Raw genomic sequence first — 19,367 nt, 5'->3', positions numbered from 1 at the left:
CATAATAACAGGCGTAAAGTACCCAAAAACGTGAGTGAGAAAAGTTGTTATGGGTATAACTGAAGGTTTTTAAATCATTTCCTAACACAGGCTTTTCTTTGCCTTTGAAAGAGCCAAGGAAAGGGTCAAAGCTACATATTTTAAATACATTTTGTGCAAAATTTGTAAAAATGAATTCTTGTATAAAAATATCGTTTCTTAAAAAAGAGAATTAAAGTTCCAAAACTGGTATACAAAATTCCAATTAATGTTTAGAATTTGTAAATACTAGCGTCAATTTTACTGGATAAATATGCGATTTCATTAGTTTTCATTCAAGAATAAAATGTATTAAGGCATTGAAATTTACATCGCCTGAAAGTATGCAATCTATTGTTTTTCAGTTTTTAAAGAACTAATAGATTCTAGCAGGTTGTTTGGAGATTTTTAACACCGTAGTATCCGTAAAGATTAAAAATCTATAAGACATTCAAGGTTGAACTTAAAATTCAAAAATATTGCATAACTTTAGGCGTATTAATTTAAATCGATCAACCATTAATTCGATGTTTTGGCGAGCACTTGCAAATGGGATAGTTAAATCAGTTTAGCTAAAGCTGATAATGACCTAAAGTAACCTGATCTCCACTCACCTATTACAATCCACTGGGCAAGATTCGCGTATCACGCTTCCGTTCGCGCACGGTCCCACATGCGCTAGCGAAACGGCCGCCGTACCAACACGGCACGCCTGCACACGCAACATACACCGGTTCAGGTACGTACGGCCGTCCGTACCGCACACCAGATCCTTCTCGGTCGGGCACCGATGATTGCACGGCGAACCCTTCGACCGTTCGCAGCCGGCCTTGTCCTCGGTGACCGCATTCGGGGCCGCCTTCGTACACGTTTTCTTCTTCATCTCGCACAGATTGGCGTAGATCAGCCCGTCGCTGCCGCACACCGGTTCCTGGGGCGCGCTCTGTACCGGGCAGGACCGTGGACAGTGGGTCGAGACGGCTTTGCTCTGTCGGCTGGCTGCGCCATCCGTCCCGTGTGTCGTGTCGGTATCGATCAGCGATGGAATGGATTCTGGAAGGGAGAGAACGGGTGGACGACACTTTATTGCATTTGCAGAACGACAGGCCGGCAGCATTCAGTTCGGTAACATTCTTCTGCCAGTCAGTCCGTTTTCGCCGACTCAGTTTTGGTGCTCGCGATGAGATGAGGCGCACACATTAAAACAGATTACGGTGCAGATCTGCATACCGAAATGCTCCAGCGCTGTCGATTGTCAGGTGTTGGGTGAACAGATTTGACACACGGGCTTTTGCTGAGGGGAATTGCAAGAATGTATCTACGCGATGACTTTGGCATTAAAAGCTGCATGGTGAAATTGATACGGAATACTTCGGGGGAGGGAGATGATGAAGCAAGATTGCAGTGTAAAGCTATACGTGGAATATATCCGATCGTTGAAATGATCAATGACTTGTTGAAGTTGGGATGAGGGAGAATCGGCTAGGAATCGATCGCAAAGCTTAAGATCACCTGCTACCATCACTCCACTTAGTGATACATATAAAGATAGATGAGTATCTGTTTCAAAGGTATCGAATGTTGGAATAAAGGCAGAAGACTGTTTAATATTTAAGGAGGTTTAGTCTTTGTGAGTTGGATGCTCTGAGCAGCTTTAAACACCAGCTTTAAATAATCAAGCACAACAATTTAATTATGTTTCCTGTGGTCTAGATGCGGGGAACAGAATTTATGGGAGCTCTGAATTGAGGTTAAGGTGTTAGATGCTAATGAAGTTATAATCCTCCTCATAGGGTTATAATTTGCCGCACACCATTTCTTGAATGTGCCAAATGATCGCTGAGGACAGCTATACAATTCTTTTGTTCTTCACACACTGAAACTGGAGGACTGGCACAGGCTGGATCTTCTGACACACCCAACCATAGAATATGCCACCGGTACTGGCTTAGCCTACTTTCGTATGTTAATAGCCCAGACTCTCGCGACTGTCTCCCGAGGTGTCTGTGCTGTATCTCTTTCCTATCACCAACCGAGCAGGAGTCAGCAGCCCTTCAAGCAGTTGCAATTCTGGCACAAGAATTGCCCACCGGTAATGATATAATTGAGCAACACGGAACACACACACACACACAGCTAAACGAGGGAATTCACTTCGAAACCATCATTTATGTCGATTGTTTCGGTTCCGCTTCCCAATCACAGGCCGATCCGACAATGCTTGCAATGCTGGCAGGGAAACGATCTTATCTCACCCAGTCCCTGCTGGAGCGTGTATCCCGAGGGAGCTACTCAATGAGTGAGGTATCGCGTTCGAAATATGCAGATTATTATTGTCCGGAGAATGCGATTCTCGAGGGAGGGCGTCTCGTGTAACGAGACTGCGTAGGCTGCTACGCTGGATGCAATTGCTCCGTATGGGAAGAGCCGTGCCCTCCTGACCAAGCAACGAAACTACACTCCCACCCTGATGTGCCGGTGTTGAACAGCAGCCCATTGCACCAGTGATCCCATTCGAGGCGTCGATTGCGATCGCGTGCGAAACGCGATCATTATTGTGCGCGCGCCCGCACCACATAATGCGCCGTGAAGCCGACAGCTCTGACCGAAACGTTCGACGTTCTCGATTGATTGCATGGAGCAGTGTGGTGGGATAGAAAAGATCAGCAAAACTAAAGCAACTCCTCATTCAGCGAGAAGTCTTCAGCCAACGGGGTTCCGAGCCTTCCTTCCGATACTTACAGCGGAGGCCCTTTGGTAGAATGCGGCCAGTAATCTTCAGGTGGGAGTTAAGAGAGAAACCGCAAAATTGCACCTCCCCCGTTTTGATGCCCTTCGATGCAGAGGGATCCGCCAGCGAAACTGGCCTGCTTCCAGCAAGCTAACCCTTGGTTTTTTTTTGCTGACAAGAGACAAACGCCACGGAAGACAACGACGTTGTCGAAGGGCGTTGGTGGGCCTGCATCACGGCGGCAACCAATCAACCGACACACCGGGGCGGGGGAGGGGGACCGTGGCGCGGGATGTGACCCATTTCACGGCGGACACACGGTTGTCCGGGAATATGGAGCACCAGGAATGGTTTTGCCAACAAAGCGCTTCGGGTGGGGTCCGTGAAAAGGGCACACATCATTTATTGTTATTATTAGCTGCACTCCGGCATCATCGGGCATCAGCTGCACGGGGTATGGTGGGAGTGTGCCAGCGTGATAGGTATTAAACATACCTATATATTCTAACTGCCGCCTGGTACCTGGTTGCATACCCCAGTGTGGGTCGGCTTTAAGTAGCTGCACAGACCTGCCGGGGAAGCCTCGGTGTCTGTTTTTTTTTGTCTGTTGGGTTCGTGCTCCAGTTAGGCTGGAGCACATCCGGGTTTCAGGGTTGTCTTTGTTACGGAAGGTTAGTTCTTTGGACTGCGAAGCGGGCCAATGGTGGATAGGAACAGGGAGATGCAGTAACTGTTCAGGGAAGGTAGATCTCCTGAGGGTACGATAGGAATTGAAGAAGAATTTTGTTCTAAAATATTGGTCTCCAGTGTTCTACATATTTTATCTCAAGAAAATGATGGGAAAATACAACAGGATGATTTTTACTCAAGATACTTAAAACATTGAATGATCTCTTCAAGATCTTCCCTGAAGAGAAGTCACTAGTAAATCTTCGGTGCTGAGTTATTAACCAAATGATTTTTAATTCTATGTGGTCATGTTTTAGTCAGATTGACCATCGTCCTATTCAAACTGAGGATGAACGAGATGTGGCTGTAAGATTCTTCACTTGACACTAAGTCCTGATTACGGGGGAACGGTACGGATGGGATTTGAACCCTGCTCCTGCCATGCGAAGACTGTCGCCGTTGTTGCCTCTACCTCCGAACCCTCCAATAATGATAAATTTCTCTGAGGACTTGGTCTACATATACCTGTTGATTTATGAACTCACGACATAATCACTTAAGATCTACCAATTCATATGATCACTGAGATCTACCAATGAGATCTACCAACATTAGATCAAATAAGCCTGAAAAGAGTTGTAGGATCTACGAATTCTTCACCTAGTGAAAGCTCAAATAGACTACCGCAGCTTCTTCGTTCAGAGGAATCATCATCAGTTTATGTAGCTGAAACTATAATAAATACTATATTATCTGCTACTAATATGAGCCTCTGCGTAAGGAACCTTTCCTAGAGTTTAAGGCATGGGCTTATTTGGAAGGATCAATGCAGGAGTCACTATAATAATCTCAAAGTCATGGGTTAGGGATATAGTTCAATAGAGAGAGAGAGAGAGAGAGCTTCACTGCCTATCTGCCATCTTCAAGCAACTCGAAATATTTGTTATGGAACCGCTCGGACCATCTGAAGACGATCGGTCAATAAACACTTCAAACGACGGCAGGTGAAAGTGTTAAAAACGGTATCATCCGCAGCAATTACTCTAGCCGCAGCAGTAGGCAAACAACCAAAACAGCTGCCGGTCTCATTAACGAACCCACAAACTACCATCGATCTTCGGTTCCTGGGCGGGTGTGATAAATTAAGCCCCCTTCCGCCACCGATCGTTCAACATTGCGCCGCAAGCCATCTCCTTTGAACGCTGAAGCCTAGCCGACCGCTCATTAGCATACAACATTGTCGTCGTCGCTACCATTTTTGCCATTAGAGATGTAGATAGCGAGAAATGCTTCGGAGGGCATCTCCATTCGAAACGTCTCCATTTACCGCACCCGACCGATTGTCACGTGTGTTTGAAGTGTGCTTCGGGGCGTCACAGCGCTGAAGATGCTATTTCCAACGCAGGCAAATAAGGAGGCAGGGCAGCAGCAAAAAATACCGATCCCAATGTTTGGAATAGAAATGACTGCCCACACAAACCCTTTTTGCTGCCCTGAGCGTGACTTTCGATACGGGGCGTCCTCTTCCTTCTGGCGAGTGTTTTTCCAACCAAAAGGGGCAAATAGAAGCGAGGGTTCCGGTTTTCGGAATCTGAAGACTTGCGCTTGGCAAAATTGCCGTCCGCGCCGTTTGCTGACGGTAGCAGCTCGCGTTTTCTTAGCACGGTTTGGAAAGCTTTTAGCGAGAGGTTTGAAGGGGAACAGTTTTCACACCACCGCCGCAACAATTTGCCATCACGGGCCAGACTCTCGAATGGGTTGTGTGTGTGAGCTGACAAATGACCACGAACGCGTGTGCCGATTGCTGGGAGCCATCGACCGGGATCCAATGCAAATCACATCTCTGCCGGACGTTTCGATCGTGACTAAACTTTCAGCTAAAGCCGCCCAACGGAGTAGCCGCTTCAGGTAGGGAATGGGAAAGCTGCTTCTAAGCATAGGGGGAAGGCTTAATCGGCATTTAGAGGACAAGAGGAGTCGGCGCAAAAAGCCTACTCGCGGTGGTTTATTCCTGTTGAGCGGTGGTATGATTTATGGACAAAAGCCCGCTACGGACGCACTCTGACGCACGTGCCTTGCTTGCATAAAAGCGTTTGACACCTCTAACCTCTAACGCCGAGCGAGAGGTTTAAAGAGCAGTGGACAGGGTAAACTTAAACTCGGTAGGGAGGGTCTCGTAACGGTACACTTATATCTCGTTGGAATTGATTAACATCGGTCTAGGGCGGCTATTTTGTAACCGGGGAGCTCTTTTTCGCGACAAAACGCATAATAAACTGCAGTTATTTGCATTAGGTGATGAGCTGATTTGCACTCACCGTATTCTTCAGAAGTCTGAGAAGACGGTTAGATGAGCAACATTGAAGCTAACAGGTATAGGATACTTGAAGTTTGTTCTATGATGAGTCCTCTTAATAGACTTTCGTAGTAAGATCAGTAGGAAGTATTATCAGCTTGATATAATCACGTCTTGAGTACGACTCACTCGACCACTCATCCCAACTGGCTTTAATGGGCTTTAAAGGGAAGATCAGTAAGACTTCTTACAGGAGATGAATCAGCTACCTTAAGCAGACTTAGTTTAAAGTTGTTGGAGAACAGCCAGGTACTTAAAACAGTAAATCTCATTACATCACTCTCAGCCTGTGGAGAGTCCTCAACATGTTCCGAATAGACAACAAATAGTTGGGATGATTTTAAACATAATTTTAACCGATATGAAACTACAACTGTCATCCTTTCGACGTGTCTTTAGCCACCACCTTAAAAGTTCCAGCTCCGATGTACTAATCACGTCTTGAATATGACTTACGATAGGTGAAATCTTGAATATGATACACGATCACTGATTCCAAGGAGCCCCATTCAAAACGCAAGAATTAATGAAGCTTTCAGTTTACGTACCAAGCATTTGTATGAAGTTTATTTCCATTTTCCATTAGCAAGTGATTTTTCTTCGTATTCTGAGACAAACTCGGAATCGACAACTCTATGTGGTTCTGGTGGACGTTTAGGGCTTAATATAGTAGTCACAGAAGGCACTAAGTCCATGAATCTTCCACGAGGTTCCTTCTGGTGTCAGTTGACAAAAATTGTCAGTTACACCAATAAAAGACTAACAGACCACTTAGCTAGAGCATGCGCGGTTTAAGTAGATTGGTCTCCTAAATCTCCCGTCAGAGGGCGCTTCGCTCAAACCGATCTTCCAACCATATCTGCACATGTTTCCAAACTTCCCTGTCATTTCGCGAAAGATGACACGGGTTCACAAGGTCCAGCAGGTTCCCGGGTATCGAGATGCATAAATCAACTTCAAACATCAGCCTCCCGAAACCGAAACGCTTTTAGAAAACGCTAGAAGAGAAAGTGAACCTTTTTGCGATGAGATGCATACATATGTCCGTAACTGATCGTGATGACCCTTCCAGTAAAAGGGAGGAGGAACCGCGAAGACATGGACTTCTGGACGCTGGAAGGTAGTTATGGTGCGAAACGGTATCTTAACTATCCATACGCGGAGGTCTCCGTATTTGCTGCTCGTTCGTTTTCGCCCACTTGGAAGACAGGGGAAGGTTAACGTGAGGTCAACCACAGGCAACTTATGCGATGATGAGCAGTTTAGGTTTCGAGTGGGTAGGATGGATGGTCCGCCGGCTACCGAGACCTGGGAGGAAATGCGTATCTAACGGGGTACGCTAATGTGGGGATGGTTGGTTGCTACCAACGCAGACGGTGCAGAGCGCGCTCAGCAGCAGAAACAACAAACGGCACGAAAACTGCACATAGATTAATGACCTCGCGACGCGGCGTTAAGGTATGGGGTATGCGTAAGCGGGTGCTGAAAATTCATTTCCTCGGACAGTAATTTCTTGACTCAGCATGAGAAAGGCAGGAAGGAAGCACGTGGAATGAGATTTTGCGTCGAACGAGTGGCGTGTGTGCTGCTGCGTGTTTATATTTTTGGCGTTTCGTGTGATCGTGATCGCTTTTGTTTTTTTGCTGCTGTTGATTTCGTTTACAGTGAGTTTGTCCTCCTTAGCTTCCAAAAAACCTGGCCGAAAGATCTGATGGATGAAAGCCTCATTTTGCTCGGTAACCGTCATATTGAAAGTGATCTCCTTTTGTGACCCTCTCATTTGTATGTTTTCCAATATAGGATTGTGGTGATTGAAAACAGAACCTCATCAAAACCGATGGAAAATTGCGTGCTCGTTATGCGTGCGCGGTTGGCTCGGCAGTGCGTAGATTCTTTTATCCGCGCCATAGTTTAATGGTTCACTTCTTGCGTTTCGAAGCAATTGAAAGCGGGCAGCTTTCAGTATCGTTTGCTTATGTTAAAAGCGATCTTTGAACTTGTTAGGCCTCTTCTCTTTAAAAGTCAGTCAGCAGAACGAGTGTTGGAGCGGTGGATGGCTTATGGACAACTTCAATTAACACCGGCGCTGGTAACAGCTTTCTTCACAGCATGCACAGCCTCGGTGCACATGCACATAAATCTTGAGGTCAAGTAAAATGTCACCGGGTAAATGTGAAAGTGAGGGCTATGGTGATTAATGCAGGTGTTAATGATAAAGGTAAGCTGAGGTGGCATGGGGGATGCGGTGTACGTTGATTCTCTAGCTCACGAGAGCGATAGAAAATAGGTCAGCTTAAAATCATTTTTTAAGAATATTGCTGTGGGAAAAAAGCCTTTGGAAAATTTGAGAAATGAGCACTGGAAAATCTTGACACTAAATGAAGAAGTCCTTTTTGGCCTTTCAATTATTTAATCTTTTATATTTATAACTAAACAAAAACCTCATAAAACATTCAAAGCGAATATGATGTAAAGAGTAAATAAAATCATAACTACATATTTTAGCTAATAACTAAAGAATGCAACAGACAAAAACTAATAAATGGAATTGGCAGCAAAATAATGAAGAATAAATAAAATAAAATGAGAGGAGTAATCAGCAAAATAGTGTAGAATAAGTTAAGCAGATGAGTAAACTAAAATAAAGCAAACGTGAATTAAATAAAGTTGAAATAAATCACAAAATAGACAAACATGAATTATAAATAGGATATGTGAGGTGAGGAAAGCATTGAAGTTAATTAGCCAAAAGGATGAAAGAAATAAAAAAAAGTGTAAAAAGAAAGCATAAGTGAAAAACGTAGTAATTAATAACAAAACAACATAATAAAAGAGAAAATAAAAATGAAACATTAAGGACTTAATCAGCGTTTAAACTTGCTGATTTGAATAAAATAAAACAATAGTTAAACTAAGCAAAACAGATAAATTATACGAAGGAAGAGGAAAAAGAAGAGATAAAGGACACAACAACTTCATAGCATAATTAGCCAAGTTGAAGAAGATTAAATGCCTCAAAATTAACTTCTTAACACATTATCTTCACCAAAATCTCTTTCCTTCATTGATTATTTGTAAACTGCCAACGCAGTTGTCTTTCATGGCGTTTCTCATCCCAAATGAAGTCAATTTGTAACGTTTTTGCCAAAAAAAAACAAAACAACCTTCTACCTTTCTCCACGGACGCTAATCTCATTTTGATTAACCCTTGCCATGATTCATAATAAAATCATTTACCCGTGTCCGCTATAATAATCTCAAGCACTCAGGCTTTGACAAGAATCAAGACACAGCGAAAACAACGGGGAAAAATAAAGAGAAATTGATGATAAAAATTTGACGGGATTATAAATATGCAGTCCATTTGCCGAAACCGATAAATGCAGCGTTCAATTATGCTGCAATCAAAGGTGCAGTTTCGTTCCGCCGAAAACAAAACCCCCGGCAGGATACGAAGCACAGCGCTTGAAGACCGGAAACGGTTACACGATTACACAGCCGCTAGCAATCTGTACCGGAAATTATTCAAAATTAAGCTAAGAGTCAAAATTTGATATGCCTTTTCAGTGGGAAGACAAGGAAATGGAGAAAACGACCGGTAAGGTGGATAAAAATGGCTCGAGCTTAACCCTACTCACCCCTTTTTTCGGAATAACAAGAAAAGGGCACACACTACAAAGTGGCAGCTAAAACGGAATGCTGTGTCGGTGATCAAGAGGTGATTCGAACCAGAGGACCGGCATTATCAAGCCAGAACATTTGCATGATGTATTTGTTATCTATCCGTTTTTGGTTGGCGATTGGTTAAACGATTCTTTCCGTTTGTTTCGGGTTTTATGTTTAATTTATGTACAAAAGATAAATGGTTTTACTATGGTTACGAGATTACGGAAGTTTTGTTAAATACGAGGAGAGTTTTTTGTGATTAAGTTAAGAGTTTTAAAATTAGTCAAATTAATGTAAAAAGAATCAAATTAAAGGGAGGAAATAGACAATAACATGCAAGACAGCAAAAACGAACAATAAAATGTTGAAAACATTAGAAAAATTTGGTATCAAGCGAAAATAAATTAAAAAGATGAAAATAAGACAAAGAAAATTAGGATTAAGATAAGAAAATAATTCAAACCTCCCAAAAGAAAAAGAAAAAGCTGCTTTCTTTCGTTGGCCTAGCTTAGTGTAAACTATTCTTACTTTCTCTTTTGTTTTGGTTTTGTTTTCTACTTCTGTTCAAACATTTATAAAAGTATTGTTTTTTAATTTTAAATCCTTTTTAAACTATAGGTAAGACTTTACGTAACTTGCAAGATAGGCTTTTAAAAATATAAAAAAGGATATAAAAATAGATAATTACATGAAAAATCATAAAATAAATTATGAACTTCTCTAAAACATTAGGAAAATGGGAAAATAAATGAAAAGAAGGCAAAAAAACTAACAAAAATAATAGAAAAAAAGGCAGCTAAAGAAAACATCCATGTGAATCAATTAAAAGCAAGAGAGAAAGAGAGAAAACCCAGCAGCACCGAGGACCTTCTTCTTCCTACCCAAGCAAAGCAAACCCAAGCAAGGCAAAGGAAAATTTCATTTTCATGCTACCATTGTTGCATCTCATACACGCTGGTCGTTAACCTCAATTATGGATGGATTGGCAAAATTGAAAGCAAAAGAAAAATGGCTCCAAAGCTCCGAAATAAAAATGATTCCAAAGCCTAAAACTGACGCTTTGGCCCATTCCCGGCTAATGAAGCTCGATGATACTTAGTAAAAGGCGCAACCGAAAGATAAGGATACGTTTGATAGGTGAAGAAAATTGCAAAAGAACGGCCCTTAAACCAAGGGACACAGGGACAAGAAGCGCACCTGATCGTTTTGGCCAATCGTGTGTGCGAGCGCATCGGCGGATTGAACGGCACCGGTCGTGGTTATGTAATTTGTGTGCGATGTGCGATAATTTATCTTGTTGCGCGAGTTCAGTCCCTTTTCTGCGCCATTCGCGGTTTTGTGTCGCGCCTTACGCTTCATTACGTTCGACCCGCAGGCCGCCCGGGAACGGACTTCTTCGGAAGTCGGTTCAAGACTCAAACGATTCGATGGGAGAAGGATGGGTGGTTCGAATGGGAAGCCTAAGATCCGTTGGTTCTTACGAGATCGGTGAGGTTCTTCCTCATGGTCTATGTCTAGGAGGTAGTATGAGAGAGAGAGAGAGAGCCACGGAGGGAACCATGATGTGTGGAGTCGAGGTGATCAATTTACATAACTGTGGCACTAGCTGTGGTCGCCATCAGGGGCGGAACAGTGGTAGTGATTCTGCCTCACTCCCTTTTCAATCTCTCTTTCTCTTCCATCTTCTTCTCTCTCACACTATTCTCATCTTCTTCCAAGCAATTGAAGTGACTCGCGGAATTTGCCCGTCTAGCGGAACCCTAGCGCATCGTCCAACACCGTGAAACCGAAGCGAGACCAGGCATCACGTCAGGGATCTCCCTGGAGGTGTTTCGATTTCCTCCACCCTCCCTTCCCTTCCCCGTTTTCCTCCTCGCCAACTCTTTAATTCACCGCGCCAACGATCGGAAGGGCCTCACTTCTCGCTTCGCCCAGCGCAAAACCAAATTAGCTAATTGATTTAGCTGCTAATGAAGCTTGAAACGCAAAGGTCTGGGTGTCTGTTTCCTACCGGCTGGAGGCCGGGATGAAGCGAAAATAGGAGGAAGTATCTGTCTGTGTGTGTGTGTGTGCGCGCATCTTTGAGGTAAGAACAGTTCACCGAGATAACCTTCCCTTTTTGCTTCGTGCCCTTCGTTCTTATCCCGTTCCCCAGATGGGTCCTTCACGAACCTTAGGCGATTGGCCCATGTAACAGTACATTGGGTGTTTTCCTTCCCTCGATTTTCCTCACCCTTCTCCCTCCGGGGATGATAATGATCGCGAGCCTGTGGTTTTGCGTGCGTACGGGGTTGCGCAATGACAGCGGGCGATCTGTTGCGTGGTAAAATCTACGGTGCTGCCTGTTGGTTCGCCCTGCGGTAATTCGATACGCGGCGGGTGCTTGTTGAATTTTCGGTTAGGAACGGAGTCACTTGTCGCTTTTTTTTGTTTGCTTCGCTTCTGCTTCCATCGTGATCATCTCTTGAGTTTTCGTCTGGACGCGTTGCGAAAGATTAGCGGTAAGGGCACTCACTGTGGCTCATGCTTGCAAGGCGATACAGACCCGGGAAGTCGAAACGGAAGGAAGTGAACAGCAAGCGTACCAACCAAAGGGCAATGGGAAATGAATGGTACGAAAGTGCTGTTAATTTGTCGTGGTTGAGAAATAAATGTGCCAGCGAGCTGATAAGATCTGTGCCTTCGAGGGATTGTTGAGATTTTCGTTTAAATTATGAAAAGTTTCAGTTACGGGGTTTTTGTTTGTTAAATCCATCTCTCATGTCCCTGTTTCATGTCGAATTGAATTGTTTCCGCTTATGTCTCATAGCTGCAGTTGGCTGATTGTAATCCCTTTCTTTTGTACGTGTTGTTTTTCTTTTCATTTGATATGGATGATACTGCTTTGTTCTATAATAAACGGTTTTAATTCTTTTCTCCTCGTATTTTTCATTTAAATTATCGTAAGTTTGTATGGGATGTTTGGCTCTATGGATTACTGTTTTTATTTTATTCTTTATTTTTTGTAACATGTTCTTTTTTATTTTAACGTTTTTTATCTTTATTTTAATTATTTTTGCTTTTAATTTATGCCTGTTTCCATTTTACTTGTTATAGTTGTCAGTTTCAGTTGTTCTTTGGTCTAAAATTTTCTATTGAAAAAGCCGCTTGCAATATCTCTTGGTGACTGATTTACAATGTTTTTTGTTTTCCTTTTTTGTACACTCCTCATATTTTTTGTTTATTTTCTTTGATTGTCTTTATATGCATTCTTTATTGTTTATTTTAAACCTGTTTTTGTTCTTCTTGATTGTTTTGTCTTTCTGTTCTATTTCATTTCTTTTTACCCCAGTCTTTCTAGTTTTGTTAAAGTTAAAGCAAAGTATTATATGATGCTTTTTTCTAATTTATTACATTTATGTTTTTCTTTATTTTTTAAAGTTTTTATTTGATCTAATTTTTTTATTGAAGTTCTTTTTTCTGGTTTAAGCTATTTTATTTTTCGTTTTAAATTTTTTTATGTTGGCTGTATTTATTAACTTTTGAGTTCTTTTTCAAAATTTGTTAACTGTTTTATAAATGATTTTACCTCAACTTTTCATTAAAATTCACTGTATTTTGTCGTTTTGTAATGAATTGTCAATATCAGAGGTTTTTTTTTGGATATTTAATTGAATAGAGCGAAATATTTATTTACTTTTTACACTGAACTTAAACAAAACTTCTCTTAAGTACAGAATCTTAAGTAGAGAAATATTTATATAAATAAAACTGGTAAAATGTAATGTACAAATAAAGTACTTTAACCCAACCAATGTAAGCGCCATAAACTTAATATCTCTTTAAACATATTTTATTTATAACCCAAAGCCAATATTCTTCCCAGTAACGGTCCAGCCTTTGCTTCAGCATTATCACTTAAAATGCAATGCAGTTGCCATAAATTTCGACCCCCCCCCCCCACTTCACTCTAGAAGGTTGCAATAAAATTAACCCAAATTGCTAACCAATAAACCATTATTCAACTGTATTTCTGTTTCTACCGCTTTTGTTCTTACTTCTGTTGATCGTGCAGCAGCCGCGACAGCACGGCCCGACCATTCAACAAACAGCGCGCAAGTTCATTCATGTTCGAAATAAATCATAATCGATATCGGTTGCAACGATCCACCATCGGTGGCAGTGACCTCTTTCGCTGTGGGTTTTGTGCTGCGTTCAGTGTTGACTGCTCGAAAAGGAACGTTAAAAAAAAGGAAAATCAAACACGAGGTCCTGTTATGCGTTATTTTACGGTCAACATCGTCGTCGCAGTGCTGTTGTTGCTGCTGCTGCTGCTGATGATGATGATCGCGGCATCAGAAACGAAGAACGATCGATCGAACGAAAAAAAAAGAACAAGACAGATTGTCTCGTAATAAATCATCATCTTCTTCATTGAATTCTGGCCGGTCACTATCTTTTGCTGCCAGCTGGCCAGTGTGTGTGTGTGTTGTAAAGGGGGTTGGTTCCTACAGAAGCACACCAGCCGCATGGTGTTGCATTTTTATTCACCCTTTTTATTGCACTTTGATACAGTTTGGTGTATCGTTGCGGTGAAAAGAAGGAGGCTGCTGCTCGGGTCATTTGCCCGGCGGCTTATTGTTTTATTCAATAACATCGATGTCACCGTTACCGACCGTGAAAATCAATTTCGTATGTAAATAATTGCTCACTACAACCTTCAGACCAGGCCAAGGGATGAACTAATGGGGTGTGCAGATATGTATGTGTGGTATGTGTCTGGTGGTGAGAGCTGGTTGATGGATGGAACGAGGCATCTGACCGACGCTGGCAAATGGTCATTACCCCAAAGCTCTGGGTGCGATTTATTGTGGCCACCGGAGCGAGAGACACAGCAAAGTGGACACACTTGTGTCTGTCATTTGTGAACCGAAAAGGCAATTGCGTTCTGGTGGTGTGGTGCAACAAATTTAAAAAACATTTTCGGCGCACTTTTCACCGGTCAGAGAGAGAGGTGAAAATAATGGGACTCTTCTTAGGATGGTACGCTGGGCCAAGAGTAAGAAACAAAAAACAGTACATTACTCCTGACCGAGTAATGGGACCAAGTCTATATAATTTAACTGCGGCAATATTTATTCTGATCGAGAAATATCGTCCCAAGGGAAGAGCTAAATAAAAAAAGGAGTGAGCAAAAAGAAACGCTTGTCGGTGAAAAATGTTTGCAATTTTTTTCTTTAACGTTTTGGTCGTTTTTTTGGGCCGTAAGCAGCGCACATTTTCGCTTTGAAGTGGTTTTTGCAGTAACGCCTGAAACCGTTACGTTCGGCTGCGGTAAAGGATGTATTTATGTTGATCAGGTGAAAATTGAAATTCGGTTAAATATGTGTCCATTAAACAGTATAGTAGCTGGTAATTATGGGTTTCAATTAATGTATGTAGAGCGACCTGTAGCGAATGCTTCGTTCCAAGAAACATGACACAAGTTTACAAGAGTGTTAAACTGGTGAGAAGAAAGAAATATTTTTATGATTATTTTTTAACAGAAAAAGGGTGAAAGAGTTGCCCTTTGAGGAAATTTGGTGCTATAAAGAAATATCCTAATTTTTTGGGGGTAATTTTTTTGAGCTTTACAGATAAAATGGTGGCCGAAACAGGGAAATCAGGGAAATCAGCGATGCGAATTGCCTGCGAGTTGATCTAAGAGATGATTATACGTGGAAAAAATTATTAAGAATAAAGAATAAATATTTTTTTCAAAACAAAACTTTGTTAACTGATGGCAAATCGACATCATTTCCTCAATTTTGCGTTTGAAAGATAGGTGGTCTTTTTACATTGTCCACTACTGTATAACAACTGAGCCAGAGCTGCAGTTGATAGAGGAGATGCCCTGAATTTTTTTTTTGATATTTTAAATTTAGATTTATAAAACAACCAATAATCATGGTAAGTCAGTGTCATAACCTCACTTTTAAATTTAAACTTTAAAGCTGCTGCTGTGATTATGCCCATCACTGTATATTAAACACTAGGAATATTTTATCACCTTTTTGTAATTTGTAAATGTGCCACTTTATCTCGAAAAAATGTCAAAAATTGCGGCAGAGTCTAGTTCTATCTTCTCCATCCTGCCCACATCATCCTGAGCAGAGTCCACGCAACTTAGAGACCCTTGCCGTATTAAGTAAACTTTTTATCAAAACTCGGTACCCCCAGTACGATAACATCTACCAGAATTCTGTCTCTACGGAAAACAACGCTCAACATACTGTACCAACTGTTATGTGTCTTTTAAACCATCGTTGGGTTGGGATAACAAACCCATCCCGTTACTTCCTGAACTCCTGGAGTCACGTTTTCGCTACCATCGCAACGACAACACGGATGATGCGCACGATTAACCTTGCGAACGCTTTTGGGGTTGAGCTGAGCCGTCAAACAGTCGCAAGTCGCGTGTAATTTGTAATAATTAGCGTCGTCGTTTATTAACAAGCTTCATCACTAACACTAATTGTGGGGAAGAAATCTCATCCCAAAGGGGTGTATTTTCGTAGTAGGTGTTCGTAGTTCGGGCGTGATGAGGGAGCAGTACAAACCAACAGAAAGAACCAACATATTCATCGCTGTTATTTTTCTGTGGTTAAAAAAATAGAAGCCATTCTTCGCGGAGAAAAGGCCGTCAATAGATGTAAACAAATAGTCACCGACTATAAAATCATTTGTGCGTTGATGAAATAAATCATTCGACCCCGGTTCTTCATCATTCGCCAGGTTCAATGAGCCACGGTGATAAAATGATTAATTATCATTCGACAACCCCGCGAAGCCTCATCGAAACACATTAGTGCCTCCCGCGAAACCGGGCACCACAAACGCTAAGCGTTGATGAATCCATTTTCAACCTGCCATGTCCTAGTACTACTGGATCTTCTCCTTTCGATTTCAGTCCCGCAGTCCGATTTCAGCCATAAAACTAGCGACCGGAATGGCACTCGCTGGATCCCACATGCTGATGGGATTCGCCACTGTCAAGTTTCTCACCTTTACGATCAATCTGTCAATGTGTGCTGTCGGGGGATTGTTTTTTTTGGGTGATAGGAAAAAGAAGATCCACAGTGCAACGGCACTAAATCAATTCCCGCGATGTTCCCGCGAATCGCAAACCATAAAGTTGGCGAAAGCGAATGACCGGATCGGTGTACAAACCTGAGGCAGAAAGAGAGAGAGAGAGAGAAAAAGAGATAAAAAAAAAGAAATTAATAAATCGTTCCACAGTTGGGTGAGGCATTTGTTCAACAGCAAAGCCAAAATAATAACAGTAATAAAGAAAGGAGATCGCTCAAGCTACAAAACGGCCGGTAGATCGTAAAACAGTGACCATTGTCTGCCCAATTGGTTTTTGTGCAAAACAGAGAGTAAGAAAAGGGAAGAAGAGATAATAAAAAAACTAACCCTCAATGAATGAAAATGGTTTCGCGGAAAAACAAGAGATTAAAACGGTATGAAAAGCGGACTAGACACGATTGTGGTTGGGTGTGTGTGTGAGTGATGTAGCAGAGCAATAAAAAGATGTGATCATATCGGAAAACATTATAACATAGTCGTTTTGGCGAAGGGAACTTTTATTTCGCCGTTAATTGGAGGGGGGTTGTCAATTTTTCCGCCCCATACACAGTTTATGACACCCTGATTTAGGTTGGGGTTGATCGTTTTGTGCCGTTGCCGTGCGAGCGCCGTGATGTTTGACTAGTGTTCGTCAAACACGAATGTTTTGACGCTCGCACGATGCGTTGACCTTCCCGGTGGAAGTCAGTTTTGTCAACAGCAGGGCGGCATGTCCGCATCGTGCTGCTGCATGTCCGCCATTGTTTACAGTAGGCGCACCGGAAAGGTGCGGCACATGCGAGGGTGAGGGGAAAGCTGGACTGGCACAGGCAGCTGGTGCTGGGTGGACAGCTGTTTGCCGTAAAAACAGCACGTCAGCTGGCCGGATCGCATTAGTTCCGCCGGAATGTTGTGCGGGAATGTAGCGATGAGGCGTGTGACGGTGCGGCTGCTAGTGTCGGTAGTGTTCGGTGTTGCGGTCGGATGGACGGAAGCGGCGCCACAGGTGGACCAGTGGCACTATCCGCACGATGCACTGTACCCGCTCGATCTTGGGCACAGAATTTGTGAGCGTGATTGTGCCAGCGAACCGAGCTATTTGTGTGATTTCTATGTGTGTGATGAGGATCGGGAGATGATCGAGGAGAAGAAAGGTGCTAATAAGGTGGTGGGCGATTGTTATCAAGATGAGGAGGAGGAGGAGGAGGAAGATGAGTATGAGGACGATGAGGAAGAGTATCATGATGACGAGGATCACTTTACGTACGATTGTCGATCGGATGAGGAAGTGACGTCTACTACTATGTCGAGTAGTAGCACTGAAGCTACTACCACTACTTCAACTACGGAGAGCACAACATCGACGACAACAACTACAGCTACTACTGCAAAACCCACCAACCATCCAACCAAACATCCTCTGACCACAGAAGATCCTACGAAGCCTCCCAAACGTAGGAGGAAGAATCGAAAGAAGCCTACTACCAAACAGAGTTTCAAATCGAACGAGGAGACTGAGGAGGACACAACTACCGCGACTACAACCACTATGGAGACATCAACCGATAGTACGTCATCATCATCCACCGAAGGAATGACTTCGACTAGTACGGAGATGACGACGACTACTAATACTACACCGTCTACCCCAGATACGACCTCATCGACCGACTCAACTGCATCTACTACACCAGAGTCCACCACAGCGCCATTGTTCAGTACGGGATCTTCGTCCACAACGCTGTCTCGCGAGTGCACTACCTTGTCCCCTCCGTTAATACCACTCAAGAACTGTCAGTGCTATCTGTATTGTGATAGAAAGAATTGTACCTGCCTGACGGACACCAACACACTAGTGGACAATGAAATCGACACGTCGAAAAATCGTGGTGGAGTACGACGATGGATCGATAAGGATGGTGATGTGTATGCAAGAATCTACAGAAAGATACAGAAGCTTATAAATACTACCCCGGCACCCGAATCTCGTGTCCGGCGCAACAAAACATCAACTTCTACCAGCACTACTACTACTCCGACCACAACTACAGAGAGAAAGCACAATGATATAATGCAACTTCCGGCCGATACACGACGGCGACGGAAGCTACCCGCACGACACTGGAATCGGTTGCTCCACGCGGGTCCGAACCCGGTAGAACAGCCCGGAGGTCACAAGAACGGTAGCTTCAAGCGAGACTTGGCCCACCGGAAATCGGAGTACCGAGAAGAGCGCGATAACTGTGCGGCAAGGCCCTGGTCGCGCAGGTGCAAACAGTGGAGAACACTGGGCAGTGTTGGATAGATCATTGTGATGCCATCGTAGAGGACACGCGGTTTTGTTTTTCGTTTGTTCTCGGTGCTAATAAAACGGAACCGACTTCCGGTTGTTAAGGGGTGCGTGTTTATTAGGTTCTTAGGTATTAGGCAGGAGATTGATATGGAGACTTGCAATAAAGATTAAAATAATGCTGCTGTTTTGTTGCCATTTTTAAAGCCTATGTCTTATCTATTATGAACTCCCGCTGAAACGAGTCGGTAGTAAATTGCTGTAGAACCTTCTATTATCTTCTGACTCGTAGGAATCAGCCGTGGAGTAGATTTCCAATCAATCGCTCGCGAACCAACGCACAAGATCTTGGCGAGGATCGTCCGGAGACGGGGTTTGGATGTTATTAGCATAAATGATGCCGGGAGAGGTGTGCTACTGTGTAGAATTCTGTTGGCCTTTTTTTGCTGCTGCTGCTGCTTATGCCAGAACATCCAGCGGGGTCCGGAGATCGCCAGATCGCCTTCGGTTGTTTTCCTAATGAAGGTGTCTAACGATGGCGATAAAGATTG

At 43.0% G+C, this 19,367-nt stretch overlaps 1 protein-coding gene across 2 annotated transcripts in view; it reads right to left on the bottom strand.

The window, feature by feature from the left end:
• The window catches only part of LOC118514322 (agrin), a 53,442-nt gene that overhangs the window by 2,722 nt on the left and 31,353 nt on the right, over nt 1–19,367 (bottom strand). The window contains exons 1-2 of one of the 2 annotated variants that reach the window (XM_036061107.1): nt 2,052–2,211; nt 633–1,071 (exon numbers count right to left, since the gene is read on the bottom strand). In XM_036061107.1, coding sequence (XP_035917000.1) covers nt 633–901 — 269 coding nt within the window. In that variant the 5' untranslated portion in view covers nt 902–1,071; nt 2,052–2,211. Of the gene's footprint in view, nt 1–632; nt 1,072–2,051; nt 2,212–19,367 lie in introns of those variants that run through there. The other variant, XM_036061106.1, reaches the window with a different exon arrangement.

This window comes from Anopheles stephensi, chromosome 3, assembly GCF_013141755.1.
Source record: "Anopheles stephensi strain Indian chromosome 3, UCI_ANSTEP_V1.0, whole genome shotgun sequence".
NCBI lineage: Eukaryota > Metazoa > Arthropoda > Insecta > Diptera > Culicidae > Anopheles > Anopheles stephensi.
This window is presented reverse-complemented; position numbering and strand designations above follow the sequence as displayed.